This window comes from Urocitellus parryii, chromosome 5, assembly GCF_045843805.1.
Source record: "Urocitellus parryii isolate mUroPar1 chromosome 5, mUroPar1.hap1, whole genome shotgun sequence".
Lineage (NCBI taxonomy): Eukaryota > Metazoa > Chordata > Mammalia > Rodentia > Sciuridae > Urocitellus > Urocitellus parryii.
Window position 1 is genome coordinate 58,700,774 of NC_135535.1, and position 21,027 is coordinate 58,721,800.

The 21,027-nt window shown below is 43.7% G+C and overlaps 2 protein-coding genes across 2 annotated transcripts; one reads left to right on the forward strand and one right to left on the reverse strand.

Moving 5' to 3' along the window:
• Spryd4 (SPRY domain containing 4) lies at positions 1-2,582 on the reverse strand. The gene is made up of 2 exons (XM_026398360.2): positions 2,083-2,582; positions 1-1,544 (listed from the first exon to the last, which is right to left on the reverse strand). Exons 1-2 carry the CDS (start codon positions 2,165-2,167, stop codon positions 1,006-1,008), a joined length of 624 nt encoding a protein of 207 aa, XP_026254145.1. The 5' UTR covers positions 2,168-2,582; the 3' UTR covers positions 1-1,005.
• An 11,983-nt stretch (positions 2,583-14,565) lies between these two features.
• Positions 14,566-18,187, forward strand: Mip (major intrinsic protein of lens fiber). The gene is made up of 4 exons (XM_026398459.2): positions 14,566-14,925; positions 15,501-15,665; positions 16,101-16,181; positions 18,002-18,187. The coding sequence occupies exons 1-4, from the start codon at positions 14,566-14,568 to the stop codon at positions 18,185-18,187; spliced, it is 792 nt and encodes a 263-aa protein (XP_026254244.1).
• The last annotated feature ends 2,840 nt before the right edge of the window (positions 18,188-21,027 follow it).

Below are 21,027 nucleotides of genomic sequence, written 5' to 3' on the forward strand. Positions count from 1 at the left end.
TACACAAATTACTTTTGTTAAACTCAGTCATTCTCTTTTTCCCTCAGGGTATTCCAGCTTTATCACCATCATAGAAGGTAGAATAAGATAGAACACAGGGTCAGACAGAGCCCAAACAACACACATTTCATGTACATATTCACTTACTTCACCCTCAACCCCAAGTACGGTTTTAGGATCAGTGTATTATGTTGCTAAGGGGAATGAGTGTTTGAGTCTCAATAGACCCCAAAATGGACTATGCAAAACCTTAGGCCGCCTTCCTTCCTCTGGAGTTTTAACTGTGTCAGAAATGAAGATGGAACTTCTTAAGAATAATATTTCTGACACTAATCCCCTAGATTTCTCCCTAGTTCTTTTCCCTTTGTCACAGTTATAACTGGCACAATGATTATGATGGATTGGCTGGGTATGGGAGGTGTACAAATGAAGTTAAATGGACTCAGGTTAAGGATAGCTGCCATCTGTGTGGAGCTGCCGGTCTTTGGCGCTGAGGTACTTGGGGGTTCTGTTTTCACTCTGACCCACTGAGTCAATAAAGACTGAGGACCAGAGACCAGACTCTGTAGGTGCTGCAGAGGAAGGACCAAGTCACTGACTGCACCACTCCTCCAGCCAGAGGTAGAAAGGATTTACTCTGGAGAGATTTGATAGAAACCCCAAAACAAACAAGTAACATACAGATAAAGGGAGAGAGAGGTAGCATAGTGAATAAATTCAACCAAGCTAAAAGACAAGACCCTAAGACTGAATAGTTTTGAGGGATGGGAGGCACAGCAACTAAAGGAACAAAGTATGGGAAACTATACCTGTGGTGCCCAGGAAACCCACGACAGTTTGAAGGAAACCTTGACCGTATGCCTAGCTTTCACGGGGTAGAAAACAGAAAATGACTAAGATATTGCACAGAGGACCCATCAATGAATTGTGGGAGATAGAGGTCTTCATATACTTTCAGTTGGAAACTGGCCAAGAGTATGATTAGGGACTCTAATAATGGACATACTAGAGACCCTCTGGCACCTCAAGCCCAGAGTGGGTCAGCAGCTCTCCATCCCAAAGAGCAAAAGCAGGCACCACCGGACCCCGGAAATCTGTCTGTAGCGTGTGGACCACAGAGACCTTGTTCACATCCACCAGGCTCAGCTTCTTGGCCTCATAGTCCAACAGCAGCCCCACTTTCTCGGGTTGCCCAATACCCTCAATTGGGGCTTTCTCGTTGGCCAACATGGTGTGCCACTTGCGCTGAGCATAGGAGAACACCCAGGAACGATCATCAATACCGATGCAGCTATCCCGGGACATGTCCATGTCTGCCACTCCTATCCGGAATTGCTGGGAGCGCTTCACTGTCACCTCCCAGTAATGTCTGCCACTGGTGACCGCTGTGTCTGCCAGCACCACTGCCCACTCCCGGAAGCGCTCCACATTCAGGGCCACCTTGGTGGGTTCCAATCCTACCAAGCCATATTTGACACCTGTGTCACCTCTGAAGAGTGCCAGACTGCTGTGGGCAGTTTTTTCTTCCAGTTTGAAACTGATGCCTGCGGGCAGAGCAAAAAGACTGGATGATGACAGTGGTTAAAACCTTAGGGCTGGTGCTATATTCTGATCTGAAGCAGGCAACTCAGGAGATCACAAGGAAGCAAGGAAGAGTTGAAAGGTAAGCTGGAAGCCAGGAGAAGTTAAGCACGCCTGTAATACCAGCTAATCAGAAGGCTGAGACAGGAAGCCTGCAAGTTCTGAGCCAGCCTGGGCAACTTAGTGAAACTCTGTCTCATAAAATAAAAGGAGTTGTGGGGATATAGCCCAACAGTAGACGCCGGTGAGTTTAATCCCCAGCCCCACGAAAAAAAGAAAAACAAGCTGGTAAGACTGGGGGTCATTATTTTAGTATAGACAGTCCCAAGAGCCGAAAAACTCGGACTGGGTCAGTAGATGGGGTCTGAGGGTTAGAATCGAAAAACCAATGCAGAGGGGGAGGGAAGATGGCTAGAGAGGGTTGAAGTTGTCTGAGCAGCTTCCGGGAATAACAGCCAGAAACTTTGGGAGGCAAACGTGAGTAAAAAGTAATAATCCTACCTCTTCGGGCTTCCCCTGCGGCAGCCCCACATCGTTTGGCTCCCCAGCTGTACAAGCGCCAAGAACGTGCAAAGTGCAGCGCCATCTTACGCCACAGAAACGCAGGGCACGTATCCCTGCTACCCTACATACCTCGCCATCTGCCGACGGGTTCCCAGAGCACGTGATGCGCGAGGCGGCCGCGCAGCGTGATGACGTAAAGGAACCGACGCCCTGCGCGGAACCACCATTTCGGTGACTTCTCTCCAGTTTTGGTGCAGTTGATCGGTTTTTTCGTGGAGAAAAACGGCGCTCGTTTGAATTGACTAAAACCTTTGGAGAGAAGGTGTAGCCAGATGCTTAGAAGCATGTATTTTAGAATTAAACTAATTTTATTCGACCCCCAGCTTCACTTTGGGCCCATCTCTTAACTTCTTAGCTTCCCAGAACCTTAGCAAAGCTGAAATAATGCAACCCATAAACCTTTAGTAGCACCATCCCCAGCACCGGAAAAATAAACAATTTAGAATACAGCTTGACAAATAAATGTTAAATACATTATACTGTACGGTGGGTTTGTATTTTCAAGGTTAAGAAGATTTTAAACTATTCAGTTTTCCCAGCATGACCAAAAGTATATTGGTTCAGGGTGGAGTAGGTATCAGGTAGGTGATTATGAACAGTCTACATTTAACATTTTGATCTGCTTGAGGTTCTGTGTTGCTGCTTTCTAAAGTGTTTCAATCCCTCTACTTCTCAAGGTTCTGTTGGTCAACCTGATATGAACATCCCACCTCCCTCTTCCCACCCCTCAAAAAAATAACTTTAGATCTTTGAAAGACTAAAAAACTAACCAAACTATTCCCCTTCCCCAGTTTTAACCACCATTCTAGTGGACACAGTCCTAGTTCAGGTCACGTGTATCCTAGTTCAGGTCACTTGTATCCTTAATCTCAATTAGAGTTCTCTCTCTCCACCCCACCCCCTTTTTTTTTGTACTGGGGATTGAACCCAGGGGGGCTTAACCACTGAGCCACATCCCCAACCTATTTTTTATATTTTATTTAATATAAATAAGGTCTCACTAAGTTGTGTAGGGCCTTGCTAAATTGCTGAAGCTGGCCTTGAACTCAAATCCTCCCCCCTCAGCCTCCCTAGCCGCTGGTATTTCAGGCCTGCGCCAAGGAGCTCTGCTCCATTGATCTATTTTTTATTTGGAGGTAGGGTCTTGGTAAATTGCTGAGGTGGGCCTGGAATTTGTAATCCCCTGTCTCAGCCTCCCCAGCTACTGGGATTAATAGACGTGTGGCACTCTGCCGGGCTTAGAGTTTTCTCATCATAATGTAGTTATGTACCTTCTAATGTACTAGCTTCTCTCTGTCTGGTATTCCAAAATCCACACTACATTCAGAGTGCTATTTCTAAGTCCCAAATCCCATCCTGCAATTCCCCTATTTAAATACTTTGATGTGCCTGCAACAAATTCCCTTTCATGATCATAAGGCTTTTTAACATGATATAACTGCTTTGTCCTACCTTCTTTGTGTATTTGTTTACTTTTTATTTATTTATTTATTTATTTTTGTCCCAGTTCTGGAGGTGGAACCCCAGGTCTTGCACATGTTAGGCAGCACTCTACCACTTTGTGTTTGTTCTGTTTCATAAAACACAGTTCCTTCTTTCAAAGGCCTACAGTCTAACTGGGGATGGATTAGAATGTTGATTGTTGCAATTTGATGCAGAAAGTGCCATAATTAAATGACGACAAGATGCTCAGGAAACAAAAGAGAAACCTCTGAATGAGTATATGGGGGATTGTTCAGGAGAGTTTCCCAAAATCATAGCTATGGCTTGAAAGGCAGAAATAAGGAATGAAAGCTCCACCTGTTCAAAATCTCAGCTAACACATTCTTTCCAAGAAACATACTGTTGAGTATGGCCAATGTAGCCTTTTGTCACTTATTGGAGATAGATTCTCAAAACATCTACCTCATATTTATTTTCTGAGTTTCAGATCTGCACATTAAGTAGCCTATTGGACATGTATACCCGATATCCAGTCACCTCAACCTCCTCCATGCCATGACTCTGAATTACCAGTTGCCTGGAAACCTGGGAGACCTTGACTTTGTGACTCTCATTTCATACTGTCATTGAGTCTCTATCACATTATTTTTTCCTGGACTACTGCATCAGTTTGCAAGAGAACATAGAAACAGCTACTATCTCAACCATTAGGCTATGAATTCTTCTGTTGCCTTCCCCCACCCTCACTCCCCCAGTACTGAGAATTGATCCCAGGAGCATTCTACCACCACGCTACATCCCCATTCCTTTGAATTTTTTAGAAAATTTTAAGCAGAGTCTTGCTAAATTGCCCAGACTGGCCTAGAACTTGGAATCCTCCTACTTGCACCTCCCAAGTAGCTGGGATTACAGGTGTGTGTGTGACCATACCTTTTAGGCTGTGGATTTTTAAGAATGGAAATTACATCTTTTGTTCTCGGAGTCTCAGGGCTTCAGCATTCCCCTTGGCACAGAATATATGCTCATTGTTTATGGATGAATAAATGACTACTAAGTATAAAGGGAGAGGGTTTTGTGTCCATATCTGAGGAGTGTAGTGACACATTATCTCCACTAGGGGACAGACTGGCCCAGCCTTTTCAACCACTTCAATGAGAGAAGAGATTCATTTGTTGCCCTTCCCCTTCATCCCTCCCTCCACCCCCACCCCTACATCCATCACCCAACCACCCTCCACCCCTCACCCCCGCTTTGTTGTCTTATTTATTTAGGTACCACGGATTGAACTCAGGGGCACTCCATCACTGAATCACACCCCCAGCCCTATTTTGTATTTTATTTAAAGACAGGGTCTCAGTTGTATAGCGCCCTCTGCCGCTTGCTTTGAATCGCCATTCTCCTGTCTCAGCCTTCTGAGCCGCTGGGATTACAGGCGTGCGCCACCACGCCCAGTTCCATTTGTTGTCTTTTAAGCCTAGGAGAAAAAATGATGGGAAGAGAAATTTCCTTCAGAAAAGTCCTGCTTTGTCTTTTTTTCTTTTTTTTTTTTTTTTTTTTTTTTTTTTTTTTTTTTTGCATTTGGGTACTAACGAGAGAGGTTACAGTATTCTTTCTGTGGTTTTTATTTTTTATTTTTTCTTTCTGTGCCATCCTGGAGCTATTGCAGAAGCAATAGCTATATATCCCTCACATCATCACTTGAGACTCAGCTCCAGGTGGCTCGTGCCTGTAATCCCAGCAACTCAGCAGAGGCTGAGGCAGGAGGATGCAAGTTCTGAGCAATTTAACAAGACACTGTCTCAAAATAAAAAATAAAAAGGAATGCGGGGGCTGGAGTTGTGGCTCCATGGTAGAGCGCTTGCCTAGTATGTGTGAGGCACTGGATTTAATTCTCAGCACCACATATAAATAAATGAATAAAATGAAGGTCCATAAACGTCTAAAAAATTTTTTTAAAGGACTGGGATGCTGGGGCTGGGGATGTGGCTCAAGCGGTAGCTCGCTTGCCTGGCATGCGTGCGGCCCGGGTTCGATCCTCAGCACCACATACTAACAAAGATGTTGTGTCCGCCGATAACTAGAAAATAAATATTAAAATTTCTCTCTCTCTCTCTAAATATTAAAATTTCTCTCTCTCTCTCTCTCTCTCTCTCTCTCTCTCTCTCTCTCTCTCCTCTCTCACTCTCTCTTTAAATAAATTTAAAAAAAAGGACTGGGATGCAGCTTAGGGATAAAGCACTCAGTACCCCTACCTCAAAAAAAGAAAAAAAAATGATATATTACTTTATTCTCTATTCAGGAAATTGCTTTACCTGTCATTATTTCATTTTTACTGACCATTTATCCAATAAACTTAGTCTCATCATTCAGATAATTTGCCTGCCTTGTTAACAAATAATTAATTCTTAACATTTCCATCCATCCCAATTAGGAAGTTATAGAACTACAGACAAAAGGGGAAGAACACTGGAGGTAGAAGGAACAGTTTAGGTTATAGTACTAGGTTATGGAATAGAATAGTGTTTGAGGAACCACAAGAAGCATAATATTACCAGAGTCTCCGCAGTCGGGGGATGAGAAGGCAGTTGGAAAAGTTGAGGCTGGATTATAAAGGTCTATGTATGATATGATGAGGAATTTAAACTTTCAGACATTTAAGAGCTGGTGAAGGGAACACAAGGAAATGATAAATGCCAGCTCCTTATAAAAAGGAAATGCTGGCAGCAACATGAAGAATGAATTGATGAATTAAAAGTAGAAACAGACAAACAGTATGAGGCTACTAGAGTTTTCAGATGAGATATGCTATGGCCCAGTTATATAAGAGGAAGAATTAGTAGAGCTTTAGTGACTGATTGGATGAGAGTGAGAGGTTGAGGAATGGGTCAAAGTTAATTCATAGGTTTCTGACATAATGAGGAATACAGAAGGAGAACCATGTTGAAATGGAAAAAAAATTAGTTAAGCTTTGGATAGGCTGAATTTGAGGTGTTTTGGGGCAACCAAGTGAAAATGTTCTGTAGTTATATGGATATAAATTTCAAGAGAGAGGCAGATGTAGATGAGGTCATCCAAGGCAAGGTTACAGACTACAACAAGTAGGAGACAAACTGAAGGTGCAACCCTAGGAATACCAATACATGACACAGCACATATAAAGTATTTAGAGCAAGACCTGACCCGTACTGAGCATTGATGTGCCTGGCTTGAGGCTGTATCCAACTCTCTAGAAAGGAAAGGAAGGAGGAGGGAAGAATAGAATGGACAACCCCTTGATTACTCTACTTCCCATACTGCCCCATTTCCAACATGTGGGGACCCTGACCTGATTCAAGAGCTAATTAGAGCTCTTAACTAAATGGGAGAGGGATGATGCACTCAGAGCTTGGTGATTGTTCTGGACTTTGCCAGGAGTCAGCAGTCAGCAAAGCATAACCAGAGAAAGAGAGAGAAGGGGGGGGCCTCAGGAGCTAGCCAAAGGGGCTGCTGGGCTGGCTTGTGCTATGTTGGAGCCTTTGTCCTACTGAAAATGTCCACACAATGGAGCTGGGTTACATGCTGACCTGGCATTCTGAATATGGGGCTGGGATAGAGATTCTACATGGTGGAAGCAGAGATGAGTAGTCACCTGGTTCCTGAGGACCATATCATTATTCACAAATATGAAATCACTAGAGAGGATGTTCAGTACATGATAATGAGAAATTATGTTTGTATGTGATTAATTCACAAATCGATTCCTCTATACTTTATTTAAGGCTGCTATCAATGTATGGATTGCTTGGGCATATCTCATTTAATCCTCATACAACCCTGCAAGATCAGTTAAGTAGTATGGCCTCTGCCTTGACCCTGGGTGCCTCTGTTTGACAGAAGCAATCATCATCAGATCATGCCCTTTGCTCATTGAGTCTGCAGTCAAAGGTCTCAAGAGGAAGACAGCTTGATAGGAGAGAGAAGTGCCAAGGCTGGAGAGAGTGAATGCCTGGGTATAAGGATAGGCAAGTACAAGTGTTTAAGGCTCCCTGGAAGGGCCTGATTTGGGCTGGAGTGGAGGTAGTGGAAGAGGCTGCAGAAAGGAGACAATAGGTATTTCCTGATCACAAGACTACAGCTCTTTTCTCTCTGCTACCTCTTATTTTTTTTTAAAGAATATTTCTTTATTTTTTTAGTTATCGGCAGACACAACATCTTTGTTGGTATGTGGTGCTGAGGATCGAACCCGGGCTGCACACATGCCAGGCGAGCGCGCTACTGCTTGAGCCACATCCCCAGCCCTCTGCTACCTCTTTTTGCAGGGAAGCACCTGAAATATTTGTCCCACACCTCCCGATTTCATTCACCTAAGACCTAGAAAAGCAGTTTCCAGACTGAAATAGGATATCCACCAGAGTCTCTGGATCAGCTGAAAAAACATGGTTACCTGGGAAGTAAGATTCCTGAAGAGAGGAAAAATCACCAAGTCTCTCTGCTGACTTCATCCTTCTCATATTGAAAACCAAGATGTGTCCCCTTCTCCACTGCTAATTCCCAGGGCTTGTTCTCTGACGCCCCCCCCCTCTTTATTTTCTCCTCCAGGTCTACCTTCCTCCCAGATCAGATACTTGAGGGTCAAATAGATGGCAGAATTAATACTCTGGGGGAAAAAAAATCAAAAGGCTGAGTCCTGGTTGTGTTTGTTTTTTGTTATTTGTTTCTTCTTGTTGATGCTGTTTGTTTTTCTTTCGGTTCTGGAGATTGAACCCAGAGCCTCCTGCATGTTAAACAAGTATGCTACTCTATCTCTGAGCCACATCTCCAACCCCTCAGCCTTTATTTATTTATTTTTTTAAATTTTGAGACAGGATCTTGCTACATTGCTGAGATTCTTACTAAGTTCTGAGTTTGGTCTAAAACTTACAATCCTCCTGCCTAGTCACTGGAATTACAGGTGTGCACCACCACCATTGCACTGTCCTGGTTGGGCTTTTTAAATGGGACAGGGAGTGAGACAGGAAAAGGAGGAAAGCAGCAGGAGACCAGTGGGAAGAAGAGTGTGGCAGATGCTGCCTGCCTGCACAGATAGCCTGATTTTGCCTTCACTCCTCTCTTTCTCCCCCTTCCTGTAGAGCTTAGCCAGCAAACTAGAAGAGAGGTGCTGGCTAATGACCTGGCCATTCTCATTCTGAACTTGTAGGGAGGGTGGTCTTTGGGACCTCATACCCCAGTGGGAACCCTATGCCAGGCATAGTCCCTTCATGCCACCTACCCTGGTTGAAAGTTTGTTGGTGTGAACCTGGCACAGGTGTTAAGTGAATCCAGTGGGGAACAGACAAATCCATTCTGACTCTCGAACTGCTCTGTGTCCACTGGCTTGACTCTCTCCATCAAGCTGACTTCTGTCCTGACCTGGAGCACAGGAGCCATCCTGGCTTTGGTCATCTTCTACCTGATACCACTCTAGGTGGCTGCTGCCCAGCTAGTCACCCAGGTGAACAACTAGGTGAGTAGGGAAACTTTGGGCAGGTAATAAGGGTAGTCAACTAATAGGACTTTAAGGAATGAACAAAACAGGGAGTATCTGTGTTCTATGTTCCCAAGATACATTTATTATGAAGAAAATAAGCTAATGTATTAGACTCAGCAACTCAGGAATTTGGATAATTTACTGCAGATCCTTTGCTCAAAGCTTCCTAGGTAGGTTGTATTAGCTAGCCATCACTATAACAAAATGCCTGAGGAAATTCACTTATAAAGAGAAATGTATTTTGGCTTATGGTTATAAAGGTTCTAGTTCAAGATCAAACGACCCCATTGCTTTGAGACTCTGGAGAGGGCAGCACATCATAACAGAAACATATGGTAGAGAAAATTGCTCACTTCACAAACCAAGAAGAGAAAGTAGAGCAAAATAAGTGGAAGAGACTGGGCCACATAATCCCCTCTGAGGACACCCCCCAATTACCTAAATAAAGATCTCTCACAAGGCTTCACCACTACTCCAAGTACTCCCAATAGCAACATCCTGGAACTTCGGTGCCCGATGGGCAGTAAAAGGGTTATGTGTCCTCTTACCCCTAGTCCTAGCATCTCTGGTCTCACAGGTGAGCAGAAAGAGTCATTCAGACCAGACTCCAGCATTGAGTTTTTCTCCACTTTCCAGCTGGTACTCATCATGTTTACTGTGGCTTCCAGCAGCGATGGGAAACAGATGGGCCAGGCAGCATGATGGTGGGTTTCTCTGTGACTGGAGGAGCAATGGCATTGGTAAAAAACCCCAACCATATCAAGCAGGGGCTTGGGCAAAGCTGGATTCTACTTTTCAAAAGATATACAACCTATTTTGTTTGTTTGTTTTGTTGTGCTGTTTTTAGAAAGGTCATGTTAATAGAAAATCACAGTAATTATATGTAAATCTATGCAAAACTCAAGTAAGCTTTATTTTTATTTATTTATTTTTTTATATATAGTTGTAGATGGACAGCACGCCTTTATTTATTTATTTTTTTAAATGTGGTGCTGAGGATCAATCCCAGTGCCTCACACATGCTAGGCAAGTGCTCTGCCACTGAGCTACAGACCCAGTCCCTTGAGTAAGCTTTTGATTTTCATCTTCAGTTAGGTTTGAAAGAGACTTGTATTCAGCTAAATGGGGTGATGAATGTGAAAGGAAGTGGCTGAGGCTTAGTTCTCCACGGGCTTCTTATCAGCATTTAATAAGGATAAAGTAGAAAATTTCATAGCTCCAAATAAAGAAATCTAGTCATTTAAGTTGGTGTCTACAAGGTGAGGAACTAGCTGCCCTTTGTCCTTTTTTTTTTTTTTTTTTTTGTAGTACTGGGGATCATACCTAGGGATGCTTTACCACTGAATTACATCCCCAGCCCTTCCCACCCTTTTTATTTTTTGTTTTTATTTTGAGACAGGGTTTCACTAAATTGTTGAGGTTGGCCTTGAATTTGCAATTCTTCTGCCTCAGCCTCCTCAGTCACTGGGATTACAGGTGTGGTAGTACCCACTGTACCCAACCTGTTCTTTTTTTTTTTTTTTTTTTTTTTTTTTTTTAGCCTGTTCCTTTTCATGAGAACCTGTGGAAGCTGAGAATTGACAGGCTGAGGCATTAGGATCCCAAGTTGGAGACTAGCCTTGGCAACTTAGAGAGACCCTGTCTCAAAATAAAAAGGATTAGGGATATGGCTCAGTGATAAAGCACCCCCTCAGTTCAATCCCCAGTATCAAGGGTGAAAAAAAAGAGGCTACAAGGTTGGTGAGATCACCCCTTCCTGTTAATTAAACCCTTGTTAAATGATTCCCTAAGTACTTTAGCCAGGGACAATACTAGACTCTTTACCTACTTTATCTTATTTGATCCAGAGGAAACTGAGGCTGAGAGTTTACATTAAATTGATTCAACAATTTTTTTTCTTGTTCTGGGATTGAACCCAGGAGAACTTTACCACTGAACTATATTCCCAGTCCTTTTAATTTTTGTATTTTGAGACAGGGTCTCACTAAATTGCTGAGGCTGGTCTTGAACTTGTGATCCTCCTGCCTCAGCCTCCCCAGGTGCTGAGTCCTCCAGCTTGATTCAACAAATTTTTATTTTCTGCTTTCTAGTATGTCAAGCACCAGGTTTGCAGTGGTGAAGAGATCCAGTATGGTCTCTGCTGTCCTGAAGCTTATATCTAGTTGGGATAACTTGCCTAACTAGAAAGTGATAAAGCAAGGATTGTTGTTAGCACTGCTCTTCTTTATAAATTTTGGGTAAACAGAATATTTCTTTGTTTATGATATCCCTCCTCATTAGCACATATGTGGCCCGACTTACCTATATATATATTTTTTAGGGCAATAGATAGTTATTTTTGCAGTACTTAGGATTGAACCTTGTGCATGCCAGCCAGGCGCACTACCACTGAGCTACCCCAGCCCCATTTTTTTTTTGTTTGTTTGTTTTTTTTTTTTTGTTTTTGCGATACTGGGAATTGAACTCAGCAGTACTTTACCCCTGAGCTACATCCCTATCCCTTTTTATTTTGAGGCAGGCCTCATGAAGTTGCTGAGGTGGACCTGAAACTTGTGATCCTCCTGTCTCAGCCACCCAAATTGCTAGGATTACAGGTGTGTGTGCTAACGTGCCTGGCAGCCTTATTTATTTTTAATAATGTTTAGGTCAGGCATAGTAGTGCATGCCTATAATCGCAGCGGCTCAGGAGGCTGAGGCAGGAGGATCATAAGTTCAAGGTCAGCAACTCAAACAACACCTTGCCTCTAAATAAAATCTTTTTTAAAAGGGCTGGCAATGTGGCTCAATGATTAAGCGCCCCTGGGTTCCCGTGTCTTTCCTCTAAACCAAGGTAAGCATCATCCTGAATCCTGCTCTCATACTTATATCATTTTTGTATAGTTTTATCTCATCCGTATCCTGAGGAACATATTTGTATTTTAGTTGTTTTTAACCCAAAAATAAAAGGTTATCATGCGGTTGGGATCATAGCTCAGTGGTTGAGCACTTGGCTAGCAGTGTAAGGCACTGAGTTTGATCTCCAGCACCACATAAAAATAAGTAAATTAATTAAAGGTATTGTTTCCATCTACAATCAAAATTTATAAAAAGGTTATAATGGCAAGTATAATTTTCTGAAAAATTTAAAATTTATTTTATTGATAGAATTCATCACTATTATTAAGTGTCACTATGGTGATTCATTCATGTTGATGAGTAATATCCCTTCATGTGACTATACCATTGTTTATCTCTTCATTCTCCATTGATTTGGGTTGCTTTTAGTTTTTTTTGCCATTGTGAATATTGCTATTATAAACATTTTTGTATGTGTTTTTTGGAGTATTTATAGAAAATCTTCTCCTAGGTATATAAGTGATATTCCTGAGTCAGTAAATATGTGTTTGCTTGAATTTATTCAGTGGTGCTATCTATCCAAAGTGATTACCCCAATTTACACTCCCGCTAATTGTCATAACTGGTTCCATCATTTTGGATTCTTACCTACATCTGCACCAAAATAGCTGTCGCCAAAGTCTCTACTCTTTTTTTTCTTTTAAATAAAATTTTAGTTGTAGATAGACACAATATATTTGTTTATTTATTTGTTTTTATGTGGTGCTGAGGATCAAACTCAGTGCAAGTGATCTACCACTGAGGCACAACCCCAGCCCCAAGTCTCTATTCTTGTTATATTTTGGTACTAGGCATTGGAACCAAGGGATATATTTGTATTTTAATTGAGCCACATCCCCAGCCTTTTATTTTATTTTATTTGAGACAGGTCTCCTTAAATTACTTAGGGCCTTGCTAAGTTGCTGAGGCTAGCTTTGAACTCACAATCCTCCTGCCTCAGCCTCTTGAGTCACCGGGATTATAGGCTTTGCCACTGCACCCTGCTGAAGTCTCTACTCTTAAGGCCATGATGTGCTACCCACTTTTCTGTTTGGTACCTTTTCTGGAGGCATTCCAAACCCTGTGCACTCCCTGCAGACAGCAGTGGTGACTGGGAAACTGGGTAAGGTGCAGCAAAGAATATGGGGCTTGAAGTTAGAAGATTGGTGGGGCTTCTAAAATGCAAGAGACTCTAAGGACTGCTGATAGACTCCTTTTCCATGAAATCAGGAGGGCCAGTCTTTGGATGCCCTCTGATCTTGGCAACTTTTCCTTCCAGTGGATGGTTAGAGGGACCTTTGGACTTTCCTGTAACTATCTTATCTACCCACAAGCTGGATACTGGAGGAGAGAAGCACAGATCCTGATTATGTTCCTCTTCTCTCCCCACAGGTACATTGCATGGGACTCACGCCTGGTATCATCTTTGCAGGCCTCACCTTCAAAGTTCTGTTCTCTGGTACTTCACAGGAAAAGTTAGTGACCTGCATAACTCACCACTAAGTAAAGGTGATGAGCCTATTGGAGTATCCTATTTCACCTTCTCCAACTACATGGCCCCTCCCCTAGGTCCCAAATCCCTCACCAAGTTTGAGCACAGTTTGACTTGTCTCCCCAAACTTTCCTTCCCCATATTGTCCTTGACCAGCCTCTTTCCCCAGATTCTGTTTCCTCATCCCTATACCTTTCCCAGGGGACCAAGGTTTAGGACCCCAGTGTCCCGATTATGGCTATATTAGAAAACATTAGACCCTCACATGGTTTCATAGCCATGATTTGGGTTCCTTCTGTTCACCACTTCCTACTCTGCCTTGTACAAGCTGATTGTGAGGTTTTACTATTAACCCCTTTCCTCATCCTAGACCCCAAACCCCACTCCCAGCCTATGCTCAAAGGACAGCTTCTTTCCTCGTCTGTCTCTATGGTCTAAAAGACCAGGCTGAGAGTTTGGAAAAGAAGGTGCTGGCATGGGTTGGGGGTAGGGAACCTGGGCTCGGAGAAAGCCAAACACAGCAGAACTATTCTGTCCCAGAGCTGCAGGGTCCACAGATTCCAGCCCAAACCAGCCAATGGGAGAAGGCCCTGTAATCCCAGGGAACTAAAGAATTCTCTTCAGTTATCCAACTTCCCTGCTGAACCCCACTCCTTGCCCCCACCCCCACCCTTACCCCCAGTAGTCTAAGAGGAATCTGAGGTCCCCAAGAGCATAGCCCCATAACCCACACAAAGTGAACTCAGCTTGACAGACCTTCCAAGGGGATTGGAGGAATGTTCTAATACAGATGTTAATCATGACTGTGAACCCCAACTTTGACGCAGATAGAAGGACAGACTCTTCTAGTCCCCCATCCATGAGCCTCATCCCTGTGGTTCTCTCAGCTCATCTCCAGTTGAGAAGGGAAGGAAAAATCCAGCAGCTCTATCAGATGTATGGGAATGGATTAAACCCTCTACAGCTGTGAAGGGGTTAAGAGGCAGGGCCAGCTGCCTCAGTCTGCCCCTCCCAGGGATTAAGAGTCCTCTATAAAGGGGACTATCCACCCAGACAAGATCAGGGGGGTGTCCGGGACCCAGGTGCTTTGCCCATCCCCTCTGCCATGTGGGAACTGCGGTCTGCCTCCTTCTGGAGGGCCATATTTGCCGAGTTCTTTGCTACCCTCTTCTACGTCTTCTTTGGGCTGGGGGCCTCACTACGTTGGACCCCTGGACCCCTGCATGTCCTTCAGGTGGCCCTGGCTTTTGGTCTGGCCCTGGCTACACTGGTGCAAGCAGTGGGCCACATTAGTGGAGCCCATGTCAATCCTGCAGTCACTTTTGCCTTCCTTGTGGGCTCCCAGATGTCCCTGCTCCGTGCCTTCTGCTATATGGCAGCCCAACTCCTGGGAGCCGTGGCTGGGGCTGCTGTGCTGTATAGTGTTACCCCGCCTGCTGTCCGAGGAAACCTAGCGCTCAACACGGTAATGGTTGACTGGGAAGGGCTGGGGGCATCTCGTGTCCTGACTCCCTGCATGGTACAACATGTGGGTGTGTGCACGTTTGTATGTGTGTGTGTTTCAGGACGGGGAAGATCAACAGGTGGCTTGGAGGGGTAAGGAAGGCATAGAGCCCTAGACTGAGAATCAAGAAACCTGAGGGCAGAGGATACAATTTAGTGGTAGAATGCTTACTTAGCATGTGTGAGGTATGAGGCCCTGGATTTGATCCCCATAATCACAAAAAAGAAAAAAGAACAAAAGAAAGAGAACAAGCTGAGTTCAAATTTCATCTTTCCTTCCAACTTCTGTCAAGGTCTTAAGGAAACTTATTTTACCTTTTGGGGCCTCAATTTCCTCATCCATGTAAGTGGGTACAATCATTTCTACCATAAAGGTGTATTGTCAGGAGAATTTACAGATACAATTGCTGTGAAGGGGGTTGTATATCCTTCCTCTCCAGGTAACTGATGCCAGAGGGGATCTCTACCTGAAAGCCTTGAGGAGGTAATGCTATGGCAGCCCTAATGAGCTGCCTCCCTTCTTCTTCCTTTGCCCAGTTGCACCCTGGGGTGAGTGTGGGCCAGGCCACCACAGTGGAGATCTTCCTGACGCTCCAGTTCGTGCTCTGCATCTTTGCCACATACGACGAGAGGCGAAATGGTCGCCTGGGCTCCGTGGCCCTGGCCGTTGGCTTCTCCCTCACTCTGGGGCACCTCTTTGGGGTAAGCAGGAAAGGGGAGCAACTTCTCATTCAAGGATACCAGGGCCCCCAAACCTTTCCCAACTTTTAGGTGTTCTTCCTGCCCACTCAAATAGGAACGTTATTCATCTTACTCTATATCATTTGGCACACAGGAATTAACCCTGCCCTATCCCTCTCTTGTGATTGCTATACCTAGTTCTTCTTGACCCTTGGTAAGAAATGCATGCACGCATCATAGTTCAACTTAGGCTTTGCCTATTGGTCTATAGTATACCCCAGATAGGGCATCAGTGCCCTCACCCACTGTGGAACCCCCTGAAGAGTTATGTAGTTTGTCCTTCCCCACTTGCTGCTGGCTGGACACGAGATTACCAGCTCTGAGGGGCAATATGGGCTATGAGGAGAAAAGCTGGGTGGAAGGGGGTGTGTCTCAGTTACAACTTGTCTTTTGCAGATGTATTATACTGGTGCAGGCATGAATCCTGCCCGTTCCTTTGCTCCTGCCATTCTCACCAGGAACTTCACCAACCACTGGGTGAGTGAGGGGAGAAGGACAAGATCCTAGAGCCCTCCTGGATGGGGCTGGATTGCAGATTCCAGATTTGGTTTCTGCTTTCCATCTGGTTGTGTTAGCTTCTCTATCAACACTCAATTAAGGAGCTATCTGAGAGCATGGCATGTATATGTGAACAGGTTGCATTATTTTGCTAGAAAGAGAGGCTAATGGACATGGTGTCATATACCTATAGTCCCAGCACTCAGGAGGCTGAGACAGGAGGATCCTGAGCCCAGAAGTTTGAGACCAACCTGGACAAAACAGTGAGATCATATCTCATAAAAAGCTCTTGCCAAAAAAAAAAAAATGCTCTTGCTCATTGTTCTTTCTCTGGATAGACTTGTTGTTGTTGTTGTTGTTTGTTTGTTTTTTACTTAGTATCCATCAGATGCCCAAACTAGAGAATATAGGATAGAGAACTAAATATGAAGACAATAAATTCTGCTCTCAGATATCAGTATGTGTGTGAGCACAAATGGCTGTGGGCCTATTTCCAGTTCTAATACTTTACTAGTCTTGTGTGTGACCCTGGGCAAATAATCATCTGTACCTTAGTTTCTATAACTGTAAAATGAGATGTTATGAGCAATAAGTGTGAAAGTTATATGCATGAAACATTAGCACAGAATCTGAAAATGGAGTAAGTCTCTAATAAATATTGGTTGTTTATGTTGTTTTGGCCATATGCAAGCCAAACATATGAAAATAGTTTTTAAAAACTTCAAAGTTGTTTTTTCATTTCATGGCAACATTATTCACAATAGCCAAGAGATGGAAGCAACCCTATTGGACTTACATACACGGAACATTATTCAGCCTTAAAAAGAAAGGAAATTCTGACACATGCTACAACATGGATGAACCTTGAGGACATTATGTGAAAGTGAAGTCAGTCTGTCACAAAAAGACTAATCCTAAATAGTTCCACTTACATGAGGTAGAAACTCAAATTTATAGAAACAGAAAGTAGAAGGGTAGTTGTTTGCCAGGGTATAGGGTAGGGGAATAGTAGTTGTTGTTCAATAGCTATAGAGTTTCAATTTTACAAGATGAAATATTCTGGAAATGGGTTGAACAACTCTGGGAATGAAAACAGTTAACACTACTAAACTGCATGTTTAAAAGTTTGTAATAAAGGTAAATTTATGTTATAAAGTATATTTTACTACAATCTACAAAACTTTCTTGAAAGAAATGTATAAACCAGCAAAAATTGATAACAACAAATAAAATATACATGTGCTAAGAAGGTATGGGATAGCAAGGCACAGAGGCACATGCTGGTAATCCCCACAACTTGGAGAAGGCAGTAGGATTGTAAGGTTAGTCTGGGCAATTTAGTAAGACCCTGTCTCAAAATAAAATTTTAAAAAAGGCCTGGGTCATAGCTCAGTGGTAGATCACCCTGAGTTCAATCCCCTGTACCACAAAAAATAAAAATAAAAAATAATTTAAAAAATGATCAGAAAAAAAAAGAAATGATACATTTTGAAATATAGACAGTGGGAAGTAGGGTCTATAGTTTACATCAAGGCTGGGGATGTAGCTCAGTGGTACAGTGTGAAGTCAGCCTGTCACAAAAAGTAGAGTTATGATTTCTAATCCCTAGCACTGCAAGCATACAGACAAACAAACAAACAACAACAAAAACCCACACTGATTTTTATTTAGACAATATCTGCCCAATTGCATGTGACAAGTTCAAGATATCTTCTTTTTAACTAAGAGGGTTAGAAAAAGAGCATCCTTGCTGCTCAGTCCCCTCCTCAAACTTAAGACTTCCTTTTCTTTCCCTACAGGTGTACTGGGTGGGCCCGATCATTGGAGGGGGTCTGGGCAGCCTTCTCTACGACTTTCTTCTCTTCCCCCGGCTCAAGAGTGTTTCTGAGAGACTGTCTATCCTCAAGGGTGTCAGACCCAGTGACTCCAATGGACAACCAGAGGGCACAGGGGAACCTGTTGAACTGAAGACCCAGGCTCTGTAAAAGCTCCAGATGGAGTGAGGGAGTAGAAAGCTTCTGGGTTTCTGTGGAGGGGCTGAGACAGCCCCTAGATGAAGAAAAAAACTGTGGGGAGGGGCATGTACTTCTTTATTTTTTAACTTATGTGTGTGTGTGTGTTTTTTTTTTCTTTTGCTGTGTGAAATCTTTCAAGTTGCATTCATGAGCTGGTTGGTACAAACTTCCCTTCCTCCCCATCCCACTTCCCTTCGCCGTGTGTGCATGATTGTGTGTATGAATGTAGGTGAGTGTGGCTGTGTCTGAGTTTTGGGGCATGAGAGCTAGGTAAGGGAAAAGGTGTCAACGTATATGTCCTTCCCCCAGCCTGGTGTGATGAGTACAGGGAACCGACCTTAATTTCTGGCCTTTACCCTGCTTGCAGTCAAATGTATGGCTCCTGATTTCTGAGGGAACAGGTAAGCAGAGAGATTACTCCTCCCAGAGACAGATGGAGAAAGTAGACAGAGTATTCCAAGGGTTGGGAGAAAGGACTCAAGGTAGGTGGGTAGGAGAGGAAATGGAGGTATTAGCCCCAGATCACTATGAAAGTTTACCTAAAAGTTTTAATGAAGATAATAGGAGAATGTAGCTTACTTATCTCAGGGATGCTTGCCCCAGGGACTTGGGTGGGGAAGTAGCTCTGAGAAAAGTGAACACTGGGACTTGGGCTGCTCTGTAAAACCACATAAACCTGTCTACATCCACTGGCTGGGTTGTGTGTTCATTCTGGCATAATGGATCTCCTTGGAGGTCCTGGGCCAGGGAGCTCCCAACCTAAATAGCAGGTGGGCAAGCCTAGAATCTAGAAAAATTAGGCAGCTTAAGGAGTCCATTTGACATGCCCTGGCAGATGGAACTTAAGCCCCAAAATTATTTCCTAAAGGCAAAACAGGAAATTTTATGCCTGGAGAAACATAGGGGAAGGAGTCTATGACAAGAAGGGAGAGGCTTTGACTTTCGGAGATTTAGCTTATTCAAAACAAATCAAAACACTGTCCAAATGGAATCTTTCTGCTTTTATCACTACTAGCTCCATAGTCTTTTTTTCTTTTTGTATGTATCTTTTAACTTTTCTCTCATCTGTCCTTTCATCTCATAGCTAACCCTCCCTCATAACCCAGAAACTCATTCCTTGTATTCAAATGAGTAATACTTAAGGAGATAACCTTTCTTTTCAGCCCCATCTTCTTTCAATTCATTGGCAAAATACACTGTATCAGCAGAGGCTGGAAGAGATCCTCAACTGAATAATGAATATTTATTGTTGATTTCTTCCTTTTATAAACCTCTTGCATACTTGTTAGACTTATGCCTACAGTATGACAGACAACTTTAATTTCGGCGGGTACCTCCACTTCCTCCCAAATAAAATGTAACTTTTCCAACTAACCTGATGACTTTGGAATAGTCCACTTGACCCGAAGGGGAAAATGTGAATTTATCTCTAATCTGAACTTGGTTATTATTATAATTCAGAGACTATTCATAGCGTTGTGACTTTTAAGTCAATGTAGGGAACATATTCGGATAAAACAGTCCTTTTACTCGCTTCCCTTTTCCTTACTTCGTCACCAACCATTCCCTTCTCCCCATTCGCTCGGAGTCAGTGGACCAGCCCGCCTCGCCCCGCCCCGCGCCCCACGCAGGCGGGGACCGGTCTCCTGTGTCTGGTGGCGGGAAATGTTGTAGTCCAGGGCCTGAGGGCAGCTGGGTCTGAGAGGCTCCGGAGGACCCGCGAGAGCGGGTGAGTGTGTGTGGCAAAAGGGTTCTGGGTGGACTGAGGTCCTTTCGAAATCGCGGGGACAGGCTTGGGAGGCGCCGAGTCCCAGTTCCCGCCACCGGGTTTAAAGGCCGAGGGCTGGACGCGTCTCTAAGCGCGCACGCGCATTCCTACCCTGCGCCTTCGCGGGCTCGCCTCCGCGGTTCCAGGCGCGGTGGTGAACTCTCACTGCACCCCTCCCACGCTGCTTTGCACACCTTGGGCTCCCAGTGGGTGGGACTGTGATGACTAGGGGCTTGGAGCCCTGAAAGTAGAGCAGAATGTTCCTTTGGGTTTTCACTTCGGAACTCCACATCCCGTTCAGACTCGAAGAAACGTGAGAGGCCTGATGGTCATCAGGGGTCGGAGTTCACAGGCCGCTTGATTTAAATCTCGAATTTTTAAAAAAGAATGAATTACGTTCCCTCTCCCTTTTCTCCTGGGTGGAAAGTTTGTCAACCAGACTTTTTGTCACTAATTCAGCTCCATCTCTTGAGTCTCTCAATTATTTATTCTGCCTTTCATACTGACACCAGTACCTTTAAAAAAAAAAAAAAGTTAAACTTGTTGTTTAACGTTAACTTTAAGGCTCCGTTTTGGCCATTCACAGGAGTAAATTCTTAGGTGGCATAAGGGGCCTTTCATAATCTGTTTCAGACCTTCGCAGCCTCATTTTCTAAAAACGTGACATTTATGTCTTGCGTTTGACTCACAGTCACAGGGAAAGGGTGTATCTGCATTATACACTTTCATACCTAGTATCTATGATCCTCCTGTGACCTCTTCTTGGAAGTTATTGTTTTTTTTCGGCCACATAACTTGTCTTGTCCCTCTGAAATTCAGTTTATCCAGCCTTCGTACACCAAGCTGATCACTTTCTCCCTTGTGTCCATGAAATATTGTATCTCCCTTTACTATCAGTGGCTCTGAACTCAATAAAATGTTACTGAGCCCCTCATCTGTACTATGCAGTGTACTCAGCGTCAAGTATGTAGAGATGCATAGGTCAGAATTCCTGCCCTTGAGGAATTCATTTTGGTAGCAAAAACATAGAAGTGAGAGTCTT

Bases quoted from the DNA above. Each gene is read 5' to 3' on its own strand.
- Spryd4 (XM_026398360.2), bottom strand. From the start codon at position 2,167: ATGGCGCTGCACTTTGCACGTTCTTGGCGCTTGTACAGCTGGGGAGCC. The intron at 1,545-2,082 runs GTAGGATTATTA...CTCTGCCCGCAG, and splicing joins CGCAGGGGAAGCCCGAAGAG to GCATCAGTTTCAAACTGGAA.
- Mip (XM_026398459.2), top strand. From the start codon at position 14,566: ATGTGGGAACTGCGGTCTGCCTCCTTCTGGAGGGCCATATTTGCCGAG. The intron at 15,666-16,100 runs GTAAGCAGGAAA...TGTCTTTTGCAG, and splicing joins CTCTGGGGCACCTCTTTGGG to ATGTATTATACTGGTGCAGG. The intron at 16,182-18,001 runs GTGAGTGAGGGG...CTTTCCCTACAG, and splicing joins GGAACTTCACCAACCACTGG to GTGTACTGGGTGGGCCCGAT.